The sequence below is a fragment of the Talpa europaea genome, assembly GCF_964194135.1.
Source record: "Talpa europaea genome assembly, chromosome: 11".
Classification (NCBI taxonomy): Eukaryota; Metazoa; Chordata; class Mammalia; order Eulipotyphla; family Talpidae; genus Talpa; species Talpa europaea.
The window spans coordinates 66,753,333-66,774,119 of record NC_140078.1 but is presented as its reverse complement, the minus strand read 5'-3'; the positions used below and the strand labels follow the sequence as shown (position 1 = coordinate 66,774,119).

The window sequence follows — 20,787 nt, the reverse complement described above, 5'->3', positions numbered from 1 at the left end:
GGAGACACATTGGCTTTCTCCAAGTGAATGAAATTATAACCATTCAGATAGCTTGCAGTCACCTTCAGGAAACATAAATCTGATCATATAACTTTCCCACTCAAAAGCCTTCCAGGACTTCAGCAGTAATTAGTAGAATCTCTTAGAGGCATGAGTTGTGAAGTTAGAGCAATTTAGGTTTGAGTCTTTCCTCTGATGTTAGCTTTTGGCAAGTTAGTTGATCCCTTCAAGGCTCAATTTCGCTATAATAAGCAAAAATGGGGAAAAATAAGTAACATTTATCTCCCATCATTTGTGTGTCTATTTAATGACAAGATAAATGATGTGATATGCTAAACTAAGTGACTAGGACATAGTTGTCCTCAAAAAATGGTAGCTGTAATTAATTCACGATAGTGGTGGCAGCAATGTTGACCATGACAATGGTGAATAGTGACATCCCCATGCTCTAAAAAGCCAGTGCTGCTAAATGAGACCCGTCTCGCAGGAGATGCCCCCATCTGCTTAGTCACTTGCTGTTTCTCAGATACACTCAGCTCTTTCTTTCCTTTGTGCATTCATTCGTGTTTGTTTTCTCACCCGGGATACCAAGGACTAGGAGACTGCTCCCATTTTTAAAATCATCTGTTTTTAAAAAAGAGGTACATTAGTAATATCAGCAGTTCCCCACTGCTGGCTATATTTCAGACTGATGTCCACCCTCCCTTTCTCTAAGATCCCAGTCAGTGAGGATCCTTCCATTTTCCCAGGAAGAATTAACATCTTCTCGCTTCTGTCCCATTCAGCTCACACATTGTCCCAGCACTGTTATTAACACAGTTGGTTTCACACTAAGCTAGAATTTCTTGATGTCTTAATTATTGTTAATCCTTAGAACCTCAGTGGTGCTCAGCACATAGTAGGTGTTCAATCTTTGTTACTAAATTACCCTAACAATCTTTCATTTGCCAGTTGTGACAATTACAGTCTTGTCATAGCTTTGTGATGTTCAAGCAGGCCCATTTTGCCTGCATTCAGGAAATCGGGAGTTTTTTGCTAGAGTCTGAGAAATAACAAGGAAGCAGACTCCTGCACAGCCTGGCTGCCAGCTCTGGTAACAGTGAGCCTGCATGTGCTCAGAGTTGGCTTATCTGGGGAAGCTGAGATCCCCATGGGCTGGGCCCCAAGTGCTGGGCCCCAAGTGCTATGCTCTCACCCATGCACTTACTATCCTCGTGACCTTCAGGGTGGGGTACCAGCTTTGAATGAAAAAGTGAGTGCCCATAATCCCTAGAAATACAGGCCTTAAGGAAAAAATGCTGAAATAGAAACAAAGGTTTCTGTGACAGAACGATCATCACCAACGAATTTATGATTGAAATACTGCTAACTCTTTAAAGGATGAATAAGGGCCTCCCTGCTGGCACAGGGTGTTAAGCACAGCACTATCAAGCTATCCACAGCCACTGCAGCATGAGTTTGATCCCTGGCGAGTCAGTGAGCTACCGGCATGACGCAGCAGACTTCTATCTTGTCCACTGCTCCCCTCAGCAGTGTATTTCGGTCAGTCTGCCTGTTTTGTTCCCCACTCTGTCTCTGGTGAATCCTCTCACCTCCCAGACCTCTGGCCTGTACCCCAGCTCTTGTATGCATAAATAAATAAGTCTTAAAAAATTAAAAAAATAAAGGATGAATAATAGTGAGGGTGGAAAATTAATTTCAGCCCATTCCTAGAAAAGTTTTCAACAAGATTCTGTTTTGAAGAATTGCAAATCAATATAAAAATGTTCATGAAATTAGGTAAAAAACAACGAAAAATAATAATATACAAAACTCTTTATACCCCTAAAAAGCATCTAATTGTGCGGGAGGGTGTAGAGTTAAATAGGATCAGAGATTGAATAAGCAGAGACCAAAATACACTTCAAGCAGAGAAGACTATCATGTACTCCAAAGACAATATCACCTATGACATGAACCTGTTTTTGCTTAAAGCTACACATGATTTGAAAAAGAGAGCCAAGAAGGAAACTACTCGATCACCGCTTATTTTCAATTCACTTTTCTTATTTGACTGACTTTTCCACAATCTTGATGTCTGGAGTGAAAAAGGTGACCGATATGAAGAGAGAGAAGGAAGCTGGAAGATCAGATAGAGGCCAAGAGAATGACCTGCCACTTGAGTGGCTGCTCTCCCTACAGCACCTGCTTCCAGGGACAAAACTATTTATACCCCAAAGCTGATCAGGCTGGTGGCCGTTTCACCTAGAGATTACGTGCCCAGGCTTGGAGTCATGCAGCTATTCCTCACTACTTTCTAGCCTCTCTGGGCTTTGTTTGGTTTCCTCCATTGTCAACAGAGATGACAACAGGCTACGGTGGCTGTGAGAGCAGATGGAACCGTGTGTGCGAAGCCCCTGTGCAGGTCTGCCGCAGAGTGAGTGCTCCACACAGCATGGGTGGTGCTCACCTTTTGGGTGGTGGTGGGTTTGATTTTGGCTTTTTGGCTAAGACACCTGGCTCTGGGGCTCAGAGCTGAAGGCAGCAGGCTGATTGTCTCTACTTCCGGGCATTCCTCTTGACTCCTGTGTGTCTGCTTACCCCTGATTGAGGGGCTTGGATGGTGAATATGGGGATGCCCACCCCCTTCCGTGTGCCACCCTCCATCTCCAGTGCCCCATACTCACCTTGGCTGTCTTTTCTTCCCTAGGACCTGCCACCATAGACAGGCCCTTTCAGATTTGACAACCAGTTTTGGAGTTTCTATTGAGTACCAGTCATTTTGATTTTTGCTTAAACCAGTGGTTGCCAAGCTCCGGGTCATTGTAGTTACCAGCTAGGGTGAAGGCAGTGTCTGGAGCCATATTTGGTGGTCACAACCAGGGATTATATCGCTATGACATCTAGTGGGTGGAGGGCAGGGAATCTGCTGGACATCCTGCAGCTCCCAGCTGCTCACAACACAGACTTCTCTGACTCCATATGTCAAATTGCCACTATGGGCAAACTGGTGTGGCTGGAAGGCTGTAGGGCTGGGGATGATGACTAAAGAAGGACACAATCTTTGTACTCGTAACAGTTACAGGAAGTTGGGAAGTTCCCCATTCTGGATTTTCATATCCTCTTTATCCTGCTGTCCACTCTACCAGCACCAATAGTGGGCAACATTTGTGCTAAGAGAAGAATGTAATTTCAGTTCTGTGTTCTGTCTTAGGTAACTTCGCAAAAATGATCCTTAATAGATACAAACCATGTCTCTCCATTGCCACACTGAGGGCTCCGCACCACCTACAGGAAGGCTTGTCAAGTAATTGCATCCTGGACATGTGATATGCAATTATATGGTGCTTTTATATTTCCAGCATCACTAGATTGGCAGTGGATTATCTTATTATCCCTAAAACTTAGCTGAGTGCTGGAGACTCCTGGAATGTGGAACTAAACCTCTCTGAGCCACCTCAGAGAGCCAATAGAAAATGGACTCACACCTAAACCAAACCTGCCGCCTGAGCTGATAATGGCGAGATGCCCTCACCTTCTAAGCTTCCCTCTGCTCTGGCCAGCTGCTGTACACGTCTTGTCTGCGTCAGGCCTACCTCCTTCTGCTAGGCAGGGCTGTGGCTTCTTCTATTTTATAGATGAAGAAACTGAATCAAATGGGGTGAATGAGCTCCCCCACCAGAGCTGCTATCATCTGGAATTTGTGGTTAAATGTATATGTAAATTTTAAACCCAGTAAGGGAGAGAAGAATTTCAAGTACCATGACAATATTGACTTGCAAGCTTTCTCTGTTCTAAATTTACCATTCCCCCACTCGATAAAGATGCTGCACGGAGACATACATCTTTGCTTAGCTAAAAATGGAATCCATAATTACACTGTTTATCTGCTTCATTTCCTTAATGAAGGGGACTGTGGAAGCCCATTTCTGCTTGATTATCACAAAGGTATCATTTGGGCGAAGTTGCACAAAGAGAATGGAGCTTGTTGGCACCCAGTTATGAATGGGGGTGCATTCACAAGGACAAAAGAAGAAGAAAGCTTTTCAAATGACAACTCTATTCATTCTCAATTGTCTGCACATAATTACTGTGAACCCAAGTCCGTTATTCTCATCAGGGACATTGGTTGCTAAGTAAAAATTAAAGAAATCCAATTGTGTGGATGCTTCTTTGGGTGCTTCGTTGTGAGTGAATGATAGGTCAGGGTGACTTCTGCTGGAGATACACAGCATCACGGAGGTGGGGACAGAGCAGTGTGATGGCAAAGAATGGGGGCTCCTGGATGTGACCACCCAGGCAGGTGAAGCAGTGTGACTTTGGCAAGCATTTTTATTTCTCTGAGCTTTTGTGTCTTCATTTGTAAAACAGGAGAGAAGCAGGCCCTGCTCGCTGCCTGGTGGTGAGGATTTTCATCTCCCCAAGGAGACTGGCATGCTGTTTGGTATGCAGTTAGCACCTAGATCGGATTAGTAGGCAGGTGCTGATGGTGGTTTTGCCCGTTAAGTAATGATCTTTGTGCTGAGTCTCTGTCGGACTACAGACAGGCTGTGTCTGCTTTCTGAACCCCAGTTTTCCCTTCTGGAAAAAAGAGGAATCAGCCTAGTTGAATGTCCAGATTCTTGTGTATCTACACCTGTGTAAGACATGGAGTTTTGAGGGGCCTCCCTGCTGGCACAAGGGCTTAAGCACAGCACTATCAAGCTATCCGCAGCCACTGCAGCATGAGTTTGATCCCCGGCCAGTCAGTGAGCTACCGGCATGATGCAGCAGACCTCTCCTGTCTCACCCACTGCTCCCCTCAGCAGTGTATTTCAGTACATCTGCTTGTTCTGCTCCTCACTCTGTCTCTGGTGAATCCTCTCACCACCCCCCCCAACTCTGGCGTACACCCCGGTTATTATATGCATAAATAAATAAATCTTTTTAAAAAAAAAGACATGGAGTTATGAATGAGATAGAACAATACCAGTAGGCCACTGACAGTCTAGTTCCTCATGGGAATTTTCATGTACTGTTTTCTGTAGAACTCCAGAAAAAGAAAGCTCTTCATGATTAAACCACCTTATTTGGATTAAATGTGGCCATGACTTTATAAGATAATTCATGTGTTTCCCAAAAGCACATCAAGCAAATTCCAGCCAATCTGGAGTGGTGCTGCAAATATACTCAATGGTTTATCACCACAGCAGTGGGGGTGCCCTAAAATTGTCAAAAGAAGAAGAATTTCATCTGCAGAAATTATCAGAGCCGAATAAGTCGGAGAGTGTTGGATTTATTCTTTCAACTGGGCCCAGACAATTACAATTAGAGATGGAGCAATTATCAGGCTTATTTAAATCACGTGTGCTACCTATCTCAGCCTGCCTCAAAGACCTTTCTTCCTCTCTTTCATTGGCCATGCTTCACAGAGCAGTTAAATATATATGTGCTGGAGCCAGATGGCCCAAGTTCAAGTTTTGGCTCTGCCACATAGTCCCTGGATGAATTTGGGCAATTTATTCAGTCATCTCCTCCATTCATTCAACTGCAATAAAGATAAAGGACTATTGTCCCTACCTCATAGCTTATTTTTTTTTATTTTGTCATTTTCTACTGTTAAATAAATTAATACATGTAAAGCAGAACAGCATCTGGCACATAGTCATTTCTTTAAAAATTCAGCTGTCACCATCGTTAGGTTAGTATATGACCTCTGCATGTTTTTTTGCCATATCCACTTATAGTCTATGGTCTTGTTTACTTAACCTTTCATTTTATGACTCGCTTTCTGAAATTTAAATCATTTAAATATAAAAAGAAGCCTCCTAAATTGAAAGTATCATTTGCCACTGTAGGGTAAAGAAAATGTCAGGCTTTTCTGCCCTTCCGCCATCAGGATAGATGATGGATCCTTGCCTGAATGCATGCCTGATGGCGGGCACCTGGAATAGGGTGTGGGCCTAGGTAGATGGGATTCAGCTGAGCTAAGACTGTGCTTTTAAGGGCGGCGTCATGGGGGGACGCCAGCAGCAGCAGCAGTAGCAGCAGCAGCAGAATCTGAAGGAGAAGCCGAAGCAGAAGCAGAGAACGCCAGAGAGCCCAGATAGAGTGAAGACTTGCTGGGGGCTGGGAGGTCTGCCAGCCTCCCAGCCCCCCAGCCAGCACCCCTGCCTGCCATATGCCTGGTGAACCCCAAATAAAAAACCTGCAAAACTACTGAGGACTCTGACTCCTCCTTTACCCGGTCTGCATGGGATCAGAAAACCTGCACTGTGCCCATGTCCTGCCCTTACAGCCACATAGAGAAATCAATTGTAAAAATAAGAACCATAAAAATAAAGTGTCACCAAATTGTAACCAGATACTGTGAACTTTATGCTTGGCTTCCTATTGTGAAAAAGAAGAATAAATGAAAATTAAAAAAAGATGTCAAAAATTCCCTACCATCCAAAAAAAAAAAAAAAAAAAAGTGTGTTCCTGATGAGATCACAGGCATTGAAAAATAATTGGGAAGAGAATTGTCCCTACCAAGTGCTTCTCTGTGCTGTTACTGTGCAGTCCGGGCCACCTAACCCACCTTTCCTGCCACCTAAAGGCAGGTAATTTGTTGTTAGGGACCAAGACTCTTGCTTGCCTGTGTTGGTTTTATTTGCCTGAAAAAAAAAACCATCCAGGAGGAGCATTCATCTATTCAGCGAGCATATCGCCACTTTCTGTGAGGTACCAGAGAGCACAGGGGGACAGGCAGTGTTCAGGACCTAGTCCTTTGGGAGGGTAGAAACTCCCAGCTCTAAGCTATCACTGGAGTCAGCAGTCAGGGGGGGCAACAATCTGTTTGTTTCTAATCAAAAAGGCAGAGAGAGTCTGAGGATGCAGAGAAATAGCAGAAGCAATAGAAGCTGTAGTGTCGAAAGCACAAACAGAAATGGCACTCACAACATGCCAGCAGCATCCACGCACTCATTCATCCGTCCCTCAAACAACCCTATGAAGTTAATATTGTTATTCACATTTTGCAGGGAGCTGAGGGATTAACACCATACAAGATGTCACATAGCAGTGGCAGGATTCACACCCCCCAGAGTTTGTGCCTTTAGTTACTTTGCAATTAGCCCAACTCCTGGCAAGACTGTGGTAACAGTGACTAGCAGCCAGCACTGCACAAAGGCCCTCTGTGTGTGCACATGCAAGCGTGTGAATGTCTGTGTGCGTTTGCAACACTCTGTTAAGATCTCTGCTTGCTTTAGTCCATCCTCAACACAACCCTGTGAGTTAGTATAGGTATCTCCCCTTAACATCAGTGGCCAGTTCCAGAAATCACATTTTCTGCATAAAAAAGCTGATTCAGAGTCTACTTCTTTTAAGAAAAACTACAATGTGCTATGAATTCCCAATCAATTTCTTCAAAATCATTAACATATAATGAAAAGCTATAGGTAGACATGGCAATCATGGTAGGCTATAAACGCTTATATAACCACCAACATTATCTGGTGGTTACCAAACAGTGGTTTTTGCATTCAGTAACCAGGTAATGGTTCACTTAATGGCCACAAGCTCCCACATGGACATTCCTCACAGTTGCCCCTGTGGCTGACATCCAACCAGTTTTACTTGGAATGGAACTTGAAGCATTGTGCACACTTCTTTCCTTAAATTCCTATTGAGTTTTGGAGTTGTAAATATGAGCTCTATAATAACTTATACACTGCATAGTACGTATATATGATGTGTGTAAATATATATGAATACATGCATATATACATGCATATGTTTGTATTTCTATATAAACAGCCAAAAACTTTGTACAAAATTGGGATATTGTAAGCTAATAAGCATTTTATTGGGAAAATATTAACGAATGGACTTCCTGCCAAGAACACTTGTACTAGGATCTCTATTTTACAGATGAGAATACTGAGGGCTGGCTAAAAGCAATGGAGCATGGATTTGTACTCCCAAATTTCCTGTCATCATTTTAACAACATGATGGCTTCTTCAGAATGCTTACATTTGTGTTGTTACTATTAGCTGGTATTTACTTATCACTCTTTATGTTCGAGGTTCTGTACTAAATATGAAACATGTACCATTTCGTTTTCTTCTCTTACATCATCCTCTCACGGAAGAATGTTTTTTCCCCCAATTTACAAATTGAAAAAATTGAGATTTAGAAGGTTTTGAAATTTGCCCATTGGCCGTAGCTTGCTTCTGTTATTTCATCAACCACTAAGCCTTTCCCAGATGCCCACTATGTGTGCAAGTACATGCCAGAGCTCTTCTGTGCTCTGTTGCTGGACAAGGAATTCCATAGTAGGATTAGGTTCATGGCTGTGGCTCAAAGATATTACATATTTTACTGTTCCATATTTCAATTTTCTTTCTGTAATAAAACCATGCAATTGTATCGTGACCTTTGTCTCACCCTAAATAATATGGTGTAACTTACATTTTATACATTTATTCAGCTATACTTATGTGTTGTTGCTAAATTCAAGTAAGTCTGAGGTCAGAGACCCAGTGACTGATGTAGTCCCAGAAAGTGAGTTCTTGCGATGCATAAATGATAGCGGATCAAGCCAACACAACTGCGTGAGGAATTATAGCTTATAGAGTTGCTTGGCAGATGAAATCACTTGACTAATTAGAAAATAATGCTTTATGCTGTGCCTAGAAAAATCACAGAGCAGCAGGAGCGGAACTGTGTTCGGCATTACTGTGGACTGCCAGTCACAATAAAGCCTGTCTTGTGTTCTTTATCTCTCTCTTTCTCTCTCTCTTTTTTTTCCTTATTCCAACAGCCCAGAAATTGAAACAGACCATGGAGCCTTGTGATACTGAGTATCCAGCATTTGTCTCTGAGCGCACCATCAAAGAAACCTCAGGGAACATTGCTTGTGAAGACTGCTCCAAGTAAGCCCCCTGGCCCTCTGCTCAGTGCAGGACGCCCCATGTCCGCGCCACTGCAGGCACACACTTACACCAGAGTGCAAACATGGCTGCCCTCTGGTGTGGGGAGTACGCCCATCAGCTTGGAAGGAACATCACTTGGTTTTGCTAGAGAGATCATTTAGAATCTGGGAAGTATTCAGAATGCATGAGAATGAAGCCTAAAATATAGGAGATTTTTAGTCCAGTTTGTTGATGTTTGGAAAATCCTGATTGATGTTTTCCCAACTGGCAGTCGGCAAGTTCGGTTATTTGTCCAAGGAAAGTCATTATGTGACTTGACTGAAGGCACCAAATCTTTAGGCTTCCCGAAATCGGGTGTAATGGAAGGAAGTGAATTTCAGTGGTTCAGTATGCATTTCCCTGATTACTAATGAGGTTGGGGCTCTTGTAACAATTTTTTTTTTCATTATTTGGGGCTCCCGGCCTCTTTATTCCAGCTGGGCTACTCTATCCAGGGAGGTGGATCTCTCCTCGCTGATTTGGGTATTTTTTCCAGTATGATTTCTTTGTAGTTATATGCTTCATTTATGCGTCATCCTGTTCTTGCTCTATCTCTTCACTTTTTGTTGATGTTGCTAGATGCATAGACATTTTTTTCGTTTTAGGTTAAATGTGGCCTAATTTCTTTTTTTTTTTTTTTTGGATGATTTGTACATTTTGTGCTTGTTTAAGAAATTTGCCTCTGCATAATGTTACAATGATATACTCAGGTCCTTTTACTGCAAGCCCTTTAAAGTGTGGCCTTTGAGATTTAGGACTTTAGTCCTCTGGAAACCATTTGTGTGAGTGGCATAAGGTAGATCTAACTTGGTCCTTTTCCACATAGTTGGCCTGTTAACCAGCACTTTTTTTGGATTAGATTTATTTGAGTTTATAGAATTTAGATTTATTTTGACACCTGTGGGCTGAGATCCCATCTGTATGCAGATGTTTCCAGGTATTATGATTTTTCAATACCTAGGTCAACACCATGTCTCTTTAATTGTTATAGCTTTGTGATATGACTTGATATTTAAGAAAATAAATATCCTTTCTTTCACTCTTCTAAGTCATCTTGGCTATGCTTGCCTCTTTACTCTCTCATATTAATCTTGGAATCAGTGTATTAAATTCCATGATTTATGCTAGGGTTTTGGCTAACATTGCATCTTTTATGATATGGGAACATCTCATTTATTAACTAAGTGTATCCCTTTATTTATGTGATTGACAGTTGTACAATTTTACATTACATTTATACCCAGAAAGTGTAAATTTTTTCTTATTATCAGGAATGGCATATATTTTAAACTATATTTTCTAATTGGTAATTGCTTGTACATCCCTATTTCTGTATATTGAATGTCTTCTATACAATACTAAATGCTCCAGCAGATCCAATAATGTGTGGGGATTTTTCTGTACTTCTTTTATACATAATATCATTTATGAAAATTTGGCTTTCTGACCTCTGTACTTAGCTATTATTTAATTGTACTAGAAGCTGAAGCTGAGTAGAAGCTGTGAGAATAGATAACTATGTCTTCTGAATGTTAGCAAATTTCTTCTGATAACCCCATATTAAATGTGATGTTTGCTATAGAGCTTTTAAATTATAGTAAAGTATAAATAACATCCAATTTACCTTTGTAACTGTTTTTATTGTAAGTGTGCAATTCAAAGGCAGGTACATTAACAATACTATGCAAACAACTATTATTCATTTCTAGAATTGCTGTAGGTTTTGGTAGTTAACATTTATTATGTTAAGGAAAACCTTTTCAAGAGTGTGTGTTGGTATTGTTTGAAACTTGCATGGATTTTGAATAGTATCAAAAATTCTTTTCTCCGTCCATTATCAACATGATTTAAATGTATTGATATGTTGAGAATATTGATATAAATATAAAAACAATCATAAATCATGAAATATATATACTAAAAATATCTCATACTAGTTGGATAGTCTAATGTGACAATACACTTGCTTTCCCAGGACAAACCTTCATTGTTATGATGATAAAAAGCAAAAAACAAAAGCCATAGTGCTAGATTCTTCACTCATATTGTGTCAGGCATCTGTGTCTGTACTCAACAAGCAGAGTGGGCTGAACTTCCCTTTTCTTATACTGTCATTTGGCTTTGCTCTTGAGGTCATTGTATAGTCACAAATTTACTTAGTTTTCCCTCTTTATCTAGTATCTTTAGTATTTTGTATGAGGTTAAACGATCTGTTTCTTATAGGTTTGTTAAAATATACCCATACAACTCTTAGTGACTGATGGGCTGTTGCTTGTTGATTTCATTTATTTATTTATTGCTTTTTGTGTGAGTAATTCTCCAACTACTGAATTAGTTTCTTTAGTGGCTAGGTATCTCTTTGGAATTTGTTCTTTTTTGGGAAATGATCTTGATGATTATATTTTTTAGAACATTTCAGCTCACTTCTCATGTTTATTGCATGCATTTGTTAATAGTATGCTCCTTTGATTAAAAATGCTACCATTCTTGTGATTTTGCTTTATATCAATCTCTCTATTGCTCCCTCCCTTCTCTTCTTTCTTCCTCCTCTTCTCCCCTCTTCTCTCCTCTTAACTCCCCTCTCTCCTCTTACCCTTCCCGCCCTCTCTTCCTTCCTTACCAGCTGAGATAGTTTTCTTTCCAAAGGACAATGATTTAACTTGTCTGATTCTCATTTGTTTTTTTGTTTGTTTGTTTTTCCAATTTCACTTTTGTTTTGGTTTATTTTTTTAAGGATTTACTTATTTATACATGCAAGAACTGGGGTACAGGCCAAAGGTGCAGGGGGTGAGAGGATTCACCAGAGACAGAGTGGGGAACAGAACAGGCAGACTGACGAAATACACTGCTGAGGGGAGCAGAGGGCGAGACAGGAGAGGTCTGCTGCGCCATGTGGGTAGCTCCCTGGCCGGGGATCCAACTCGTGCTGCAGTGGCTGCCTGCAGACAGCTTCATAGTGCTGCAGCTTAACCACTTGCGCCACCAGGGAAGCCCCTGTTTTGGCCTATTACCTGCATTGTTACCTTTCTTCTATGTATCAATTGTTTATGCTGTCTTTTTTTTTTTTTTTTTTAGTTTTCTTATTAATTTTTTATTTTCTACGCTGTCTTTTATTTTCTAACATTTTGTGTTTGGTGCTTAACTCTTTCAACTTCATTTATCTGTATAAAATTTCTCTGTACATTCCAGTTTATCTCCATAAATTTAATGCATGGAAATTACACTGTTATACAAATTACAATTGTCTATGTTTCACCATTTTTTATCTTTGAATTTTTAAATAGCATTTTAAGATTTCCTAATATATGTATTTGATACGTTTTTATTATTAATGTTAAATGAACTTGTAGTCTCTATAACACATGTTTTTTAGTATATGTGGAGACTTGCTTTTTATTCTAGTACTTATCCATGTTTCTGAAAGCAAGTTTCATTCTTTAATAGCTGGTTATAAGGATTAATATATATCCATTGCATCAAGAGTGTTAATAATGTTTCAAACTTTCCTTATTGGGGAGTCTATTTTAGATGTCAATTAACATTTTAATGGGCTTGGATTTTCAACTACCTCATGTATTTCAATTCATTTTGCTTTCTGTCATTTCAAAGAATATTACCATGGATATCCCTGGTCAAGACTGGTATAGCTTCCTGATAAGTCATTCCTTAATGACTATGTAACAACTTTCTTTACAAGGAAATTTTATGTGTATCTTATTTACTATTAGTATAGTCAGTAGTTCTTCTTTGGTAATGTTTCCTAGAGATATTTTACCCATTGTCTCTACTTTCTGTTTTTTTCTTTTATGTCATTTTGCATTACGATTTTGTCTTGGAATATATCCAGACTTGAAATTTCTTTTCAAATTTTATTGTGCTTACAATAAGTTTAGATATAGTTCTGCCATCACTTTCATGCTTTTTAATCCCCATACTTTTTCCTTGCTCTTTTTTTGCCATCTATTGCATTTATTTAGTTTCTATATTCCTTACTAGCCCTTCTATCATGTTTTAATTGGCCAGGATCTCTTCCCTCTTCCAAAACAAAAAAGCTCAGAACTCTTTAATGTGGCCCACTTCCCATTTGTTCACGGTATATTTTCTAACCTCTTACTTGTACTGTGTTTTTAACCCACCAAATATTTTATTATTGCCCATTGCTGCCTATAGGAAATGCCATGTTTACCAATTTGTTGAGTCACCATTACTTATTTTAAAAAATGCCTTTTTTAAAAAGTACTTCAAAATATTCTTCAAAAATCATCTGGAATTGGTAGATCCTGTCATTCCTGTCCAAACACCATATTAAATGTGGACTCTGCAATGCTAACTTAATTCCATAGTGCCAGAAATGAAGTATTTTTAAAATATTATTCTGTCTGACTTTTAGCTTTGCATGTTTGTAGTCAGATTATTCCCCCCTCAGATGATTTTTCAAGTATTTACTTTCCATCTTTAATGCTCTGCAGTTTCTCTATGTCTAGATTGAAATTATTTCTATGTACTTATGTACTTAACTCTGGCTAACCTCCTTATACTTATTTGAGAGTTTGCTAATTTCCTTTGGATTGTGTCTAATGTGCTGCTTAAAGAATTAATGGGATTTTTAATATGATTCTCTTTCTTCTTATTTTATTTTCTTTTTGAGAAAATTCTTAGTCTTTTATGTAGCATCTTATCCTTAGATCTTATATATTAATTATCTGGGCCTTTAAAGATTGGTGTAGTAGTTTAAATTTTAATTCTCTGTTAATTGTGTGTCTAGTTTCTTTCATGGTAAATTATTTGTTCATGTGTTTTGTCACTTCTGACTGTGGACTGATCTTTCTATTAATTATTATTTTTGTAGGAGCAGAATACAGCTTGAGTTTCTCTTCACAACACATTGATACTTGGGCTTTTATCATGCATTCTATTGGTGCTGAATGCCCATATAAGGGTTTTTTTTTGTATTTAGGAGTTTTTGCATTAAATAATTATAGTGAACATTTGTCCTAGCAATATGAAGTTTATACCTAAGGTTTTATTTCTTATGCAAATATTGTTTTTCCTATTCAGGACCTCAGATGGCACCAGATTATCAGTTTTTTACAATTAGCTTTAGATGTACAAGTTGACTTTCAGTATCTTTCCTTATAAGACACTTATATTTAATTTTATATATATCTACTTTTTTATCCAGCATCTCTAGGTGTTTAGAAAAGAATGATTTCCATGTTTTCTCAATTGCCCATGTTATAGTTAACTATAACTTTCTAGAGCTAGCACAAGAGAGTATTGAAATATAGTAACTAGACAATGTCAACATGCCATAGTTAATGACAGGATTAGAGTAAATGTTACACAGGAGCACAGAAGGGAGGCTTAGGATGGTGAAGATAAGACTCCTGGAAGAAGTAATACCTACTGTGAGACTACCAGGATACACAGGACTCAGCAGGTAAGAAAGTACCCAGCAGAGGGAAGAGCGTTATGGAGGCAAGTAAAAATGGTTTGTTCAACAAATTGTTAGATGTTCAGGGAAGCTGGAAATCAGAATTGGGAGTGAGGAGAGGTAGGAGAGGAGAAAAAGCTTGAGTAAGGTCCAAATTGTGTTATCTCTTTGATCCTGTAGAAGACAGTAACATTAAGTCCTCACGTAATGTCATCAAGAGGTTGCTGAAACTGACTTTAAGCAAAGTGGCATATAATGAAACCAGTTTGACCACAGGAGAATCGACTACGGCAGGTAGTTGAACAAAAAATCAATTCATGACTGTTATTTTTCTAGTCCAAATCTTTGTGAGACTTTGTTATAAAATTATGATGTGATCTCATATTACAATAAAAAAGACACATCAAAATAATCTCGTTGGATGTTTTTGAAGGAGCCCTTTTATGCTTATCTTTTACATATTTAATTTTCTCTGCCCTATTCCATTTTATGAAATAAAATTTATTAGAACATATATCTGAGTATTTATCAAAGTATTTGTGAATTTAACTTTTTGCATTTTGTATGAGTTTTGTGTTCTTTGAATGCATTAAGGAAGAAACTAATGTTATTTGACTTTTATCACATCTCCTTTTTGATGGTCAGTAGATTTTTCGATATGATGGTCAATACATTTTGTGGCAACCAGAAAATTGAATCTGCACACCTGCTTTACCTCTAAGTTGTTTCTAAATTTGTCAAAATTTTTCTAGAAAGAATGGCATTCCATGGGACTAGTTCTCAAAGACAGTTACTAATTTTTGACCAGCTTTGTAGGTAACTTTAGGTCAGGGGCAGTGACATTCAAAAATAACACATTTCTACAGCATTTGGCCATGAGTGAGTAGGAAACTGAGTTTGGTGAAAATTATAGTATTTCTGAAATTATGCACTAAGATCTTTTTCAAAGAAAAACATCTCGCCTCCCACAATGGAACATACACAACTGTGTCCATTACAAACCATTCTCAAGGCAGCGATTAGTTTCTTCCACAAGCAATGACAAACCATAGAGCAACAAGCCCAAAGAACTATGTGCTTCCCACGGGAATGTGCCTTGTGCTGCAGTAGGTTACTGGATCCTCATTGATAGTCTCCTTTCTCAGAAGAAACCTTATAACCTTGGTGCCTCAACATTTTTTTTGCTAGTGATCAGGAAACTATGTCAGGTGGTTCTAGCTATAGAGTAAAAGTCATTTTGGTCGCTACGATCTTTGAAGACTAGCTGCTCCCAACACTCCATTTCTGTGTCCTAGTTCCAGAATCACTTGATGGTTTTATATGGAAAATACATCAAGAGGTGACTCAATTGCTCTAAATAGAAACCTTCATATTGGCAACTCTCAAAGTGGACATTTATCTGTCCATATCATAGACAGATATATTATAGCAGAAGGACAGTATAAAATGTTTAAAAAAGGATTTTCAAAAATATAGGGTTTATTAAGAATTCAGGAGCCTAAAAGAAAATACGAATTTACATAAGAATGTCATTAGGGTTGGTGGTTTGGCTGCTTTAACCAATAATTTTCGTCATTCAATATCCCACTGATTATTAAATTAATCTGTTATTTAAACAGCAATCGAAAACAACTGTGCCCATATTTTCTGGGCTTTTGTGACTGTCAACAAGTTTAACAAAATTGGATTCTAAAGAGAATATAATATTTTACTATTTTCCAATACGTTCTTCCCTTCTTGATAGCCCTTCAGTGTTTGCCGAGAAAGGGATCCACAAAGGCTTCCATGGAAATAAAAGTCAATTGTGAAGTTAAATACTTATAGTCAGGAGAAATAATGAAACAAAAATAAATTAAACATGTGTCACATTCATGATGCCAGAGCTCTAAAAACCTTGTCCCATTTCAATGCTGGCAAGATACTAATTTCTAAGGCAATGTAGATATTTTTTTGTTGTTGTTTTCTTATGTCCTTTTTTTGTTTTTTTTTTTTTTTTCTGTTTGTTTGTTTGTTATTATCACTCATCACTTTTCATAAAAATTATACTGCCATCACTTTTACTTTGGGATCTGAACACAAGCTTTGCTCTTCTTCCTGGAAGCCCCCAAAGCTGTGGCTACACTTTTCTTCTCTCATCACTTCTTCCCATGAGCCTTTCATTTGTCCACTAAACTGCAAGAAAGTAATTGGTCTCGAAGCTGTGTTGAAATGTTTCATGGGCTACATTTCAGAGAACCAGAGTTCAGGGATTCCATTTTCCTACAAACTACTCCAATTTCCTGTTGAGGTCTCACTCTGGGTGGGATAGTACCGCAAGTCTTCAGACTGTCTCAGAGAAAGTCCTACAGGTGTCCTCACCAAGAGGGCTTTCTGGAAATGCCCTGTAAAATGGACCCATTGTACAGAAGGGACAAGGAGACATCCTGGAGTAAAGGCTAGACTTGGATTGCTACCTGGACTTCTACACTTACTAGTACAAAGATTTTTAACTCAGTTGTATAAATGTTCTGGGTTTCCCACAAGGGACATCATATCTGTCTCATGGCATCTGTATATGGGTTTAAAAAAAAGTCTAGCTCCCATACCCAGCACAGTTACCAGCACAGAGGAAATGCTTCAGAAATGGGAGATGTTTTCATGAAGCACAATCCCCAAACCCACCTATGCTGACAGGGAGGTAGAACTCCAGTCGGTCCCTCTTCTGGATTTCTTAGCTCAGGAGGTAAAACAAATAGTTTCAAGTCAGGAAAAGTAGTTGGTGAGGTTTTTTGCTCCAGCGGGATTGTCCTAGATAAAGTAGATCTTGGAGTTTTGCCCCTTCCTGGATCTTCTTGAGCTTATGTTTCATAAAAAAAAAAATTGGAATTCTGAATTCTCAGATCACACATACTCAGTAGTTATCAGATACTTAGTCACACAAATTAGATGCAGACTTTGCCAGTGGGAGTACAGTACTGTCATGAATAAAATAATTGATAGGTGTTAAAATGTAGTAGATTTTAACCACTGAATTTGAGAGAATACACTAATTTGTTGGAATATCTTTATATCTCCTGCTCTATAGATTCTTGCCAAACTACCGTATTCTATCTTGTTTAAAACATGTAATAAATGGGATTTAATTTCCCATGAAATACTCATTGGCCAAGTGGGTTTAGTTCACTTCCAAGCAAGTCAACTTTCTGCTCTATCGTGAGATTAACACCGAGGATCAGATTCTTCACTTTGAAGATTAAGGGTCATGTAGTTTCCTTTCCCTTCAAGTTTACCTTGGTGTAATTTACCCACTTACATCAGTGCTGTTTTGGCTGTCCATGTCCAGAGCTGTGGATCACCCAAGACAAATATTGATAGTTCCTGCCTGTTTGAATGTTGATGTCACCCCCATGTAGCAGTAGAGCAAACAGCTTCCTCCTCCCTGTCTGTTCTTGCTTCCTATTCTGCATCACAGAAGGCGGTGGGAACAACTTTGGGATCCCAAAAATGATTTCTTTCCATGACAGAAGATTTAAAGTATGACTCCATTGAATACATGTTTTTCAATCATTTGTCTTACAGCATTGAGATATGCCACTCATTCAGCCTATTCTCTTTTTATATTATGGATATAAATATGAACCCATGTAGCTTTTACAATGCAGAGCCTATAGCTGGATGTTTGTGGTTGCTAAAAAACACGTTGGCTTTAAACTTTTCAAAAGGGGCATATGGAGGAGGGCATAAATGCTTATCTTGGGAGTTTATTTTGAATTGTTGAAATAGTGCCAGAAGATGAAATTTGTGGTCCAGAGGCATTAGAATAATCAGGATTAAAATATCTGGGGGATTCTTCTACCGATTCTTTTGAATCTCAATTCAATGAAGCACTTTACTGTAGGCAGGGCTTCATCGATTCTTTCTCAGATGCCAAAAGGGAATAAATGCTCTATATCCAGATCCAGTGGTGATTACAACGTTGAGGTTGCAGATAGAATGGCCGTTGTTGTGTAGGTGTTGCTATCTTTACTTGCCCTTGATAAGCAGTGTTTGCAGAGGTTTTAGTACAGGAAATGTTGTAAATTACTGTTTTCCCTCCTGAGTCCCTGATACAAAATAAGAGGGGCGCATGTCTATAATGACTAGGCAGGTCTCTACCTGACATGAATTAGTCTCACAAACAATTTCCCATTTGTACATTTCTTACTGTGTGGGAAACCGGGGTGGGAGCACATGTAAGTTTGGCTGGGCTCACAACACAGTGAGGCTTTCCTCTTCCATGCCGGAGGGTAGGAGACCAGCAGAGCCAAGGAATATTTTTAGAATGTTTATTTGCATGTGGAATGGAGGAGTGCAGAGCTGTATCCACACTATTGACGTTTGCAGGCTGCATTTCTGCGGTGCATTGTCTCCATCCTGATGGCTGTTTGTGCTGTGACGCCCACCATCTCGACCTCAAAGAGGAGTCTGTGTTCCTCCCTTGGGCTGCCCAATGCTGCACCTGAAGTGGCTTAGCAAGTTGCCAAAACCCTATAGATGTGTGTTTATTAACTCTCCAGCTTGCCCTCCATTTGTTTAGCTTGGAAAGAGTTTATATATTCCTATGAGTATTAAAAACCCATCTGATGTATTAAAGGAGCTCAAAGGATCAAAGTAGAAATGCTGCTTGAAATGCAGCATATTGAATATAGACATAAAATTTCTAGATACAAACCACTTTTTCAAGGGACATTTTATACACTCAAGTAGGAAGTTCATTTTTTTTAATGATGAACTTTTCCTTGGGACATGGACTTTCTCTTCCTTTTCTTCTGGTGACCTCCGTTCTCACCTTTCGTAGGATCTCTCATGATTTTGACAAGAAGATCCCTTGGCAACGTAGGGTGGAGGCAGACATTGAGATAATGTCTCATGTCTAGAAAGAGCAACCCAAGGACCTTAGCAAACACATCAGCCCCTGGCTAATGACCAAGCTTCTTTGCGCATTTGGAAGAAAAATGGGTGGAGAAGGTACAAGATGAGGATCAGAATCACCCCGTGATCCATATAATTAGAGGTGCAGATAGATGATCAAAGCCAGAAGGATGTGGGAGAAATTCTCAGGCTAGAATCATTATATCAGATGGTTCTCAAACAAAACACTGCTCTATTAACTTTCAGAAAACAAATTATATATTTCATGTATGATTCCATTTCTATTGAAGTAAATTGCTCCTGCAGTCTGATATTATTTTGGTTTAAGTCCATGCCTATGTGAGAATTCATACATGATTGCTATTTATTGAATGCTTACCTTTTTCAATAACTCCATGTCCATTTCCACATTTATTTTTCTCCCCATTTTTTCATTTCATCTGCATTTCACCAAGTAGGAAGCTGAGACTCAGAGGAGTTAAGTCACCAGACCAGTGTTACAGGGCTACTGAGTGCTAGATTTGAATTGGGTCAAGGTCTGCCTGACTGTGAAGCCTGACAGGGAATTCCTGTGGCATCCAGTTGAATACCTCTCTGTCATGGCACCAAGTCACCTATGTAGCCACATGTCAGACTCAGTTCATCTCACCATCAGTTTGCTTTGGAAACTGACAATTCCACCATTCACTTGACTTACGGAAAGAAATCTACAAATATCCAATTTGACAAGAGCCATACGCTTTCATGAATGCCAGGCTCTGCAAATCTCCATCCAGCATACTGGGGGTTCTCTCATAGCACTTACTGCATTACTGTTCAAGCATCTGTTCATTTGTTTTCCTGCTCCACTGAACCAGGTGAAATAAACTGAAGTAATCATTAAAAAGTAGTTCAGGTTTTTGGTGTTGTAGAAACCTGGGTTTGCGTTCTCAATGCCACTATCCACACTTCCTAATCCTAAACCTTTGCCAGCAAGTGAATTACCACTCTTAGTTACCACCTGCTCCTCTTTAAAATGAAGATGCTAATAGTGCCTACAGGGGGTTGGGTTGATGTGAACCTTATAAGGTATAATTATAAAAAAGCTTCCTCCAGCACCTGGTATTTAGTTGGTGTTTATTAGCTGGAAAGACTTATATTGAATTCACTGTAGATGAGGATATGTCATGCTAATGCCTATATTCCTAGCACTTAACATAGGGTCTTATGTATAAAACAGTGGTCAGAAAATTGTTGGCTAAGACAAAGGTTTCCAAAAAAATGACCTTGCAAGGTGTGAGCGATAGGGGAAGGGGTGTGCGTGATTCTAGTAGCTGAGACCCCTATTATTTTGTGATATTAGAAAACAAGTAATTTTTTTAAAACAGCTAGAAGCTCAGAATCCCTAAAGCCAAAGAGAACATTGTGATTTTTCTTAGGAAAAGAGAAGGTGGTCCAGAAAAGGGAGGATTTTGCCTGAGTTCCCACTGGGAAGGAACAGCTCATTCGAAACTCAAAGCCCAGTCGTCAGCCACCCTTTCAGGAATCTTTCTCTACCCATCTCATTGCTT

General features: G+C 39.2%; 1 protein-coding gene across 1 annotated transcript in view; it reads left to right on the top strand.

Moving 5' to 3' along the window:
* Positions 1–20,787, top strand: part of CACNA2D3 (calcium voltage-gated channel auxiliary subunit alpha2delta 3) — a gene marked incomplete at both ends in the record, with an annotated part of 806,408 nt that overhangs the window by 752,396 nt on the left and 33,225 nt on the right. Inside the window, one exon of the mRNA XM_084248330.1 lies at positions 8,763–8,874. Coding sequence (XP_084104456.1) covers positions 8,763–8,874 — 112 coding nt within the window. The remainder of the gene's footprint in view (positions 1–8,762; positions 8,875–20,787) is intronic.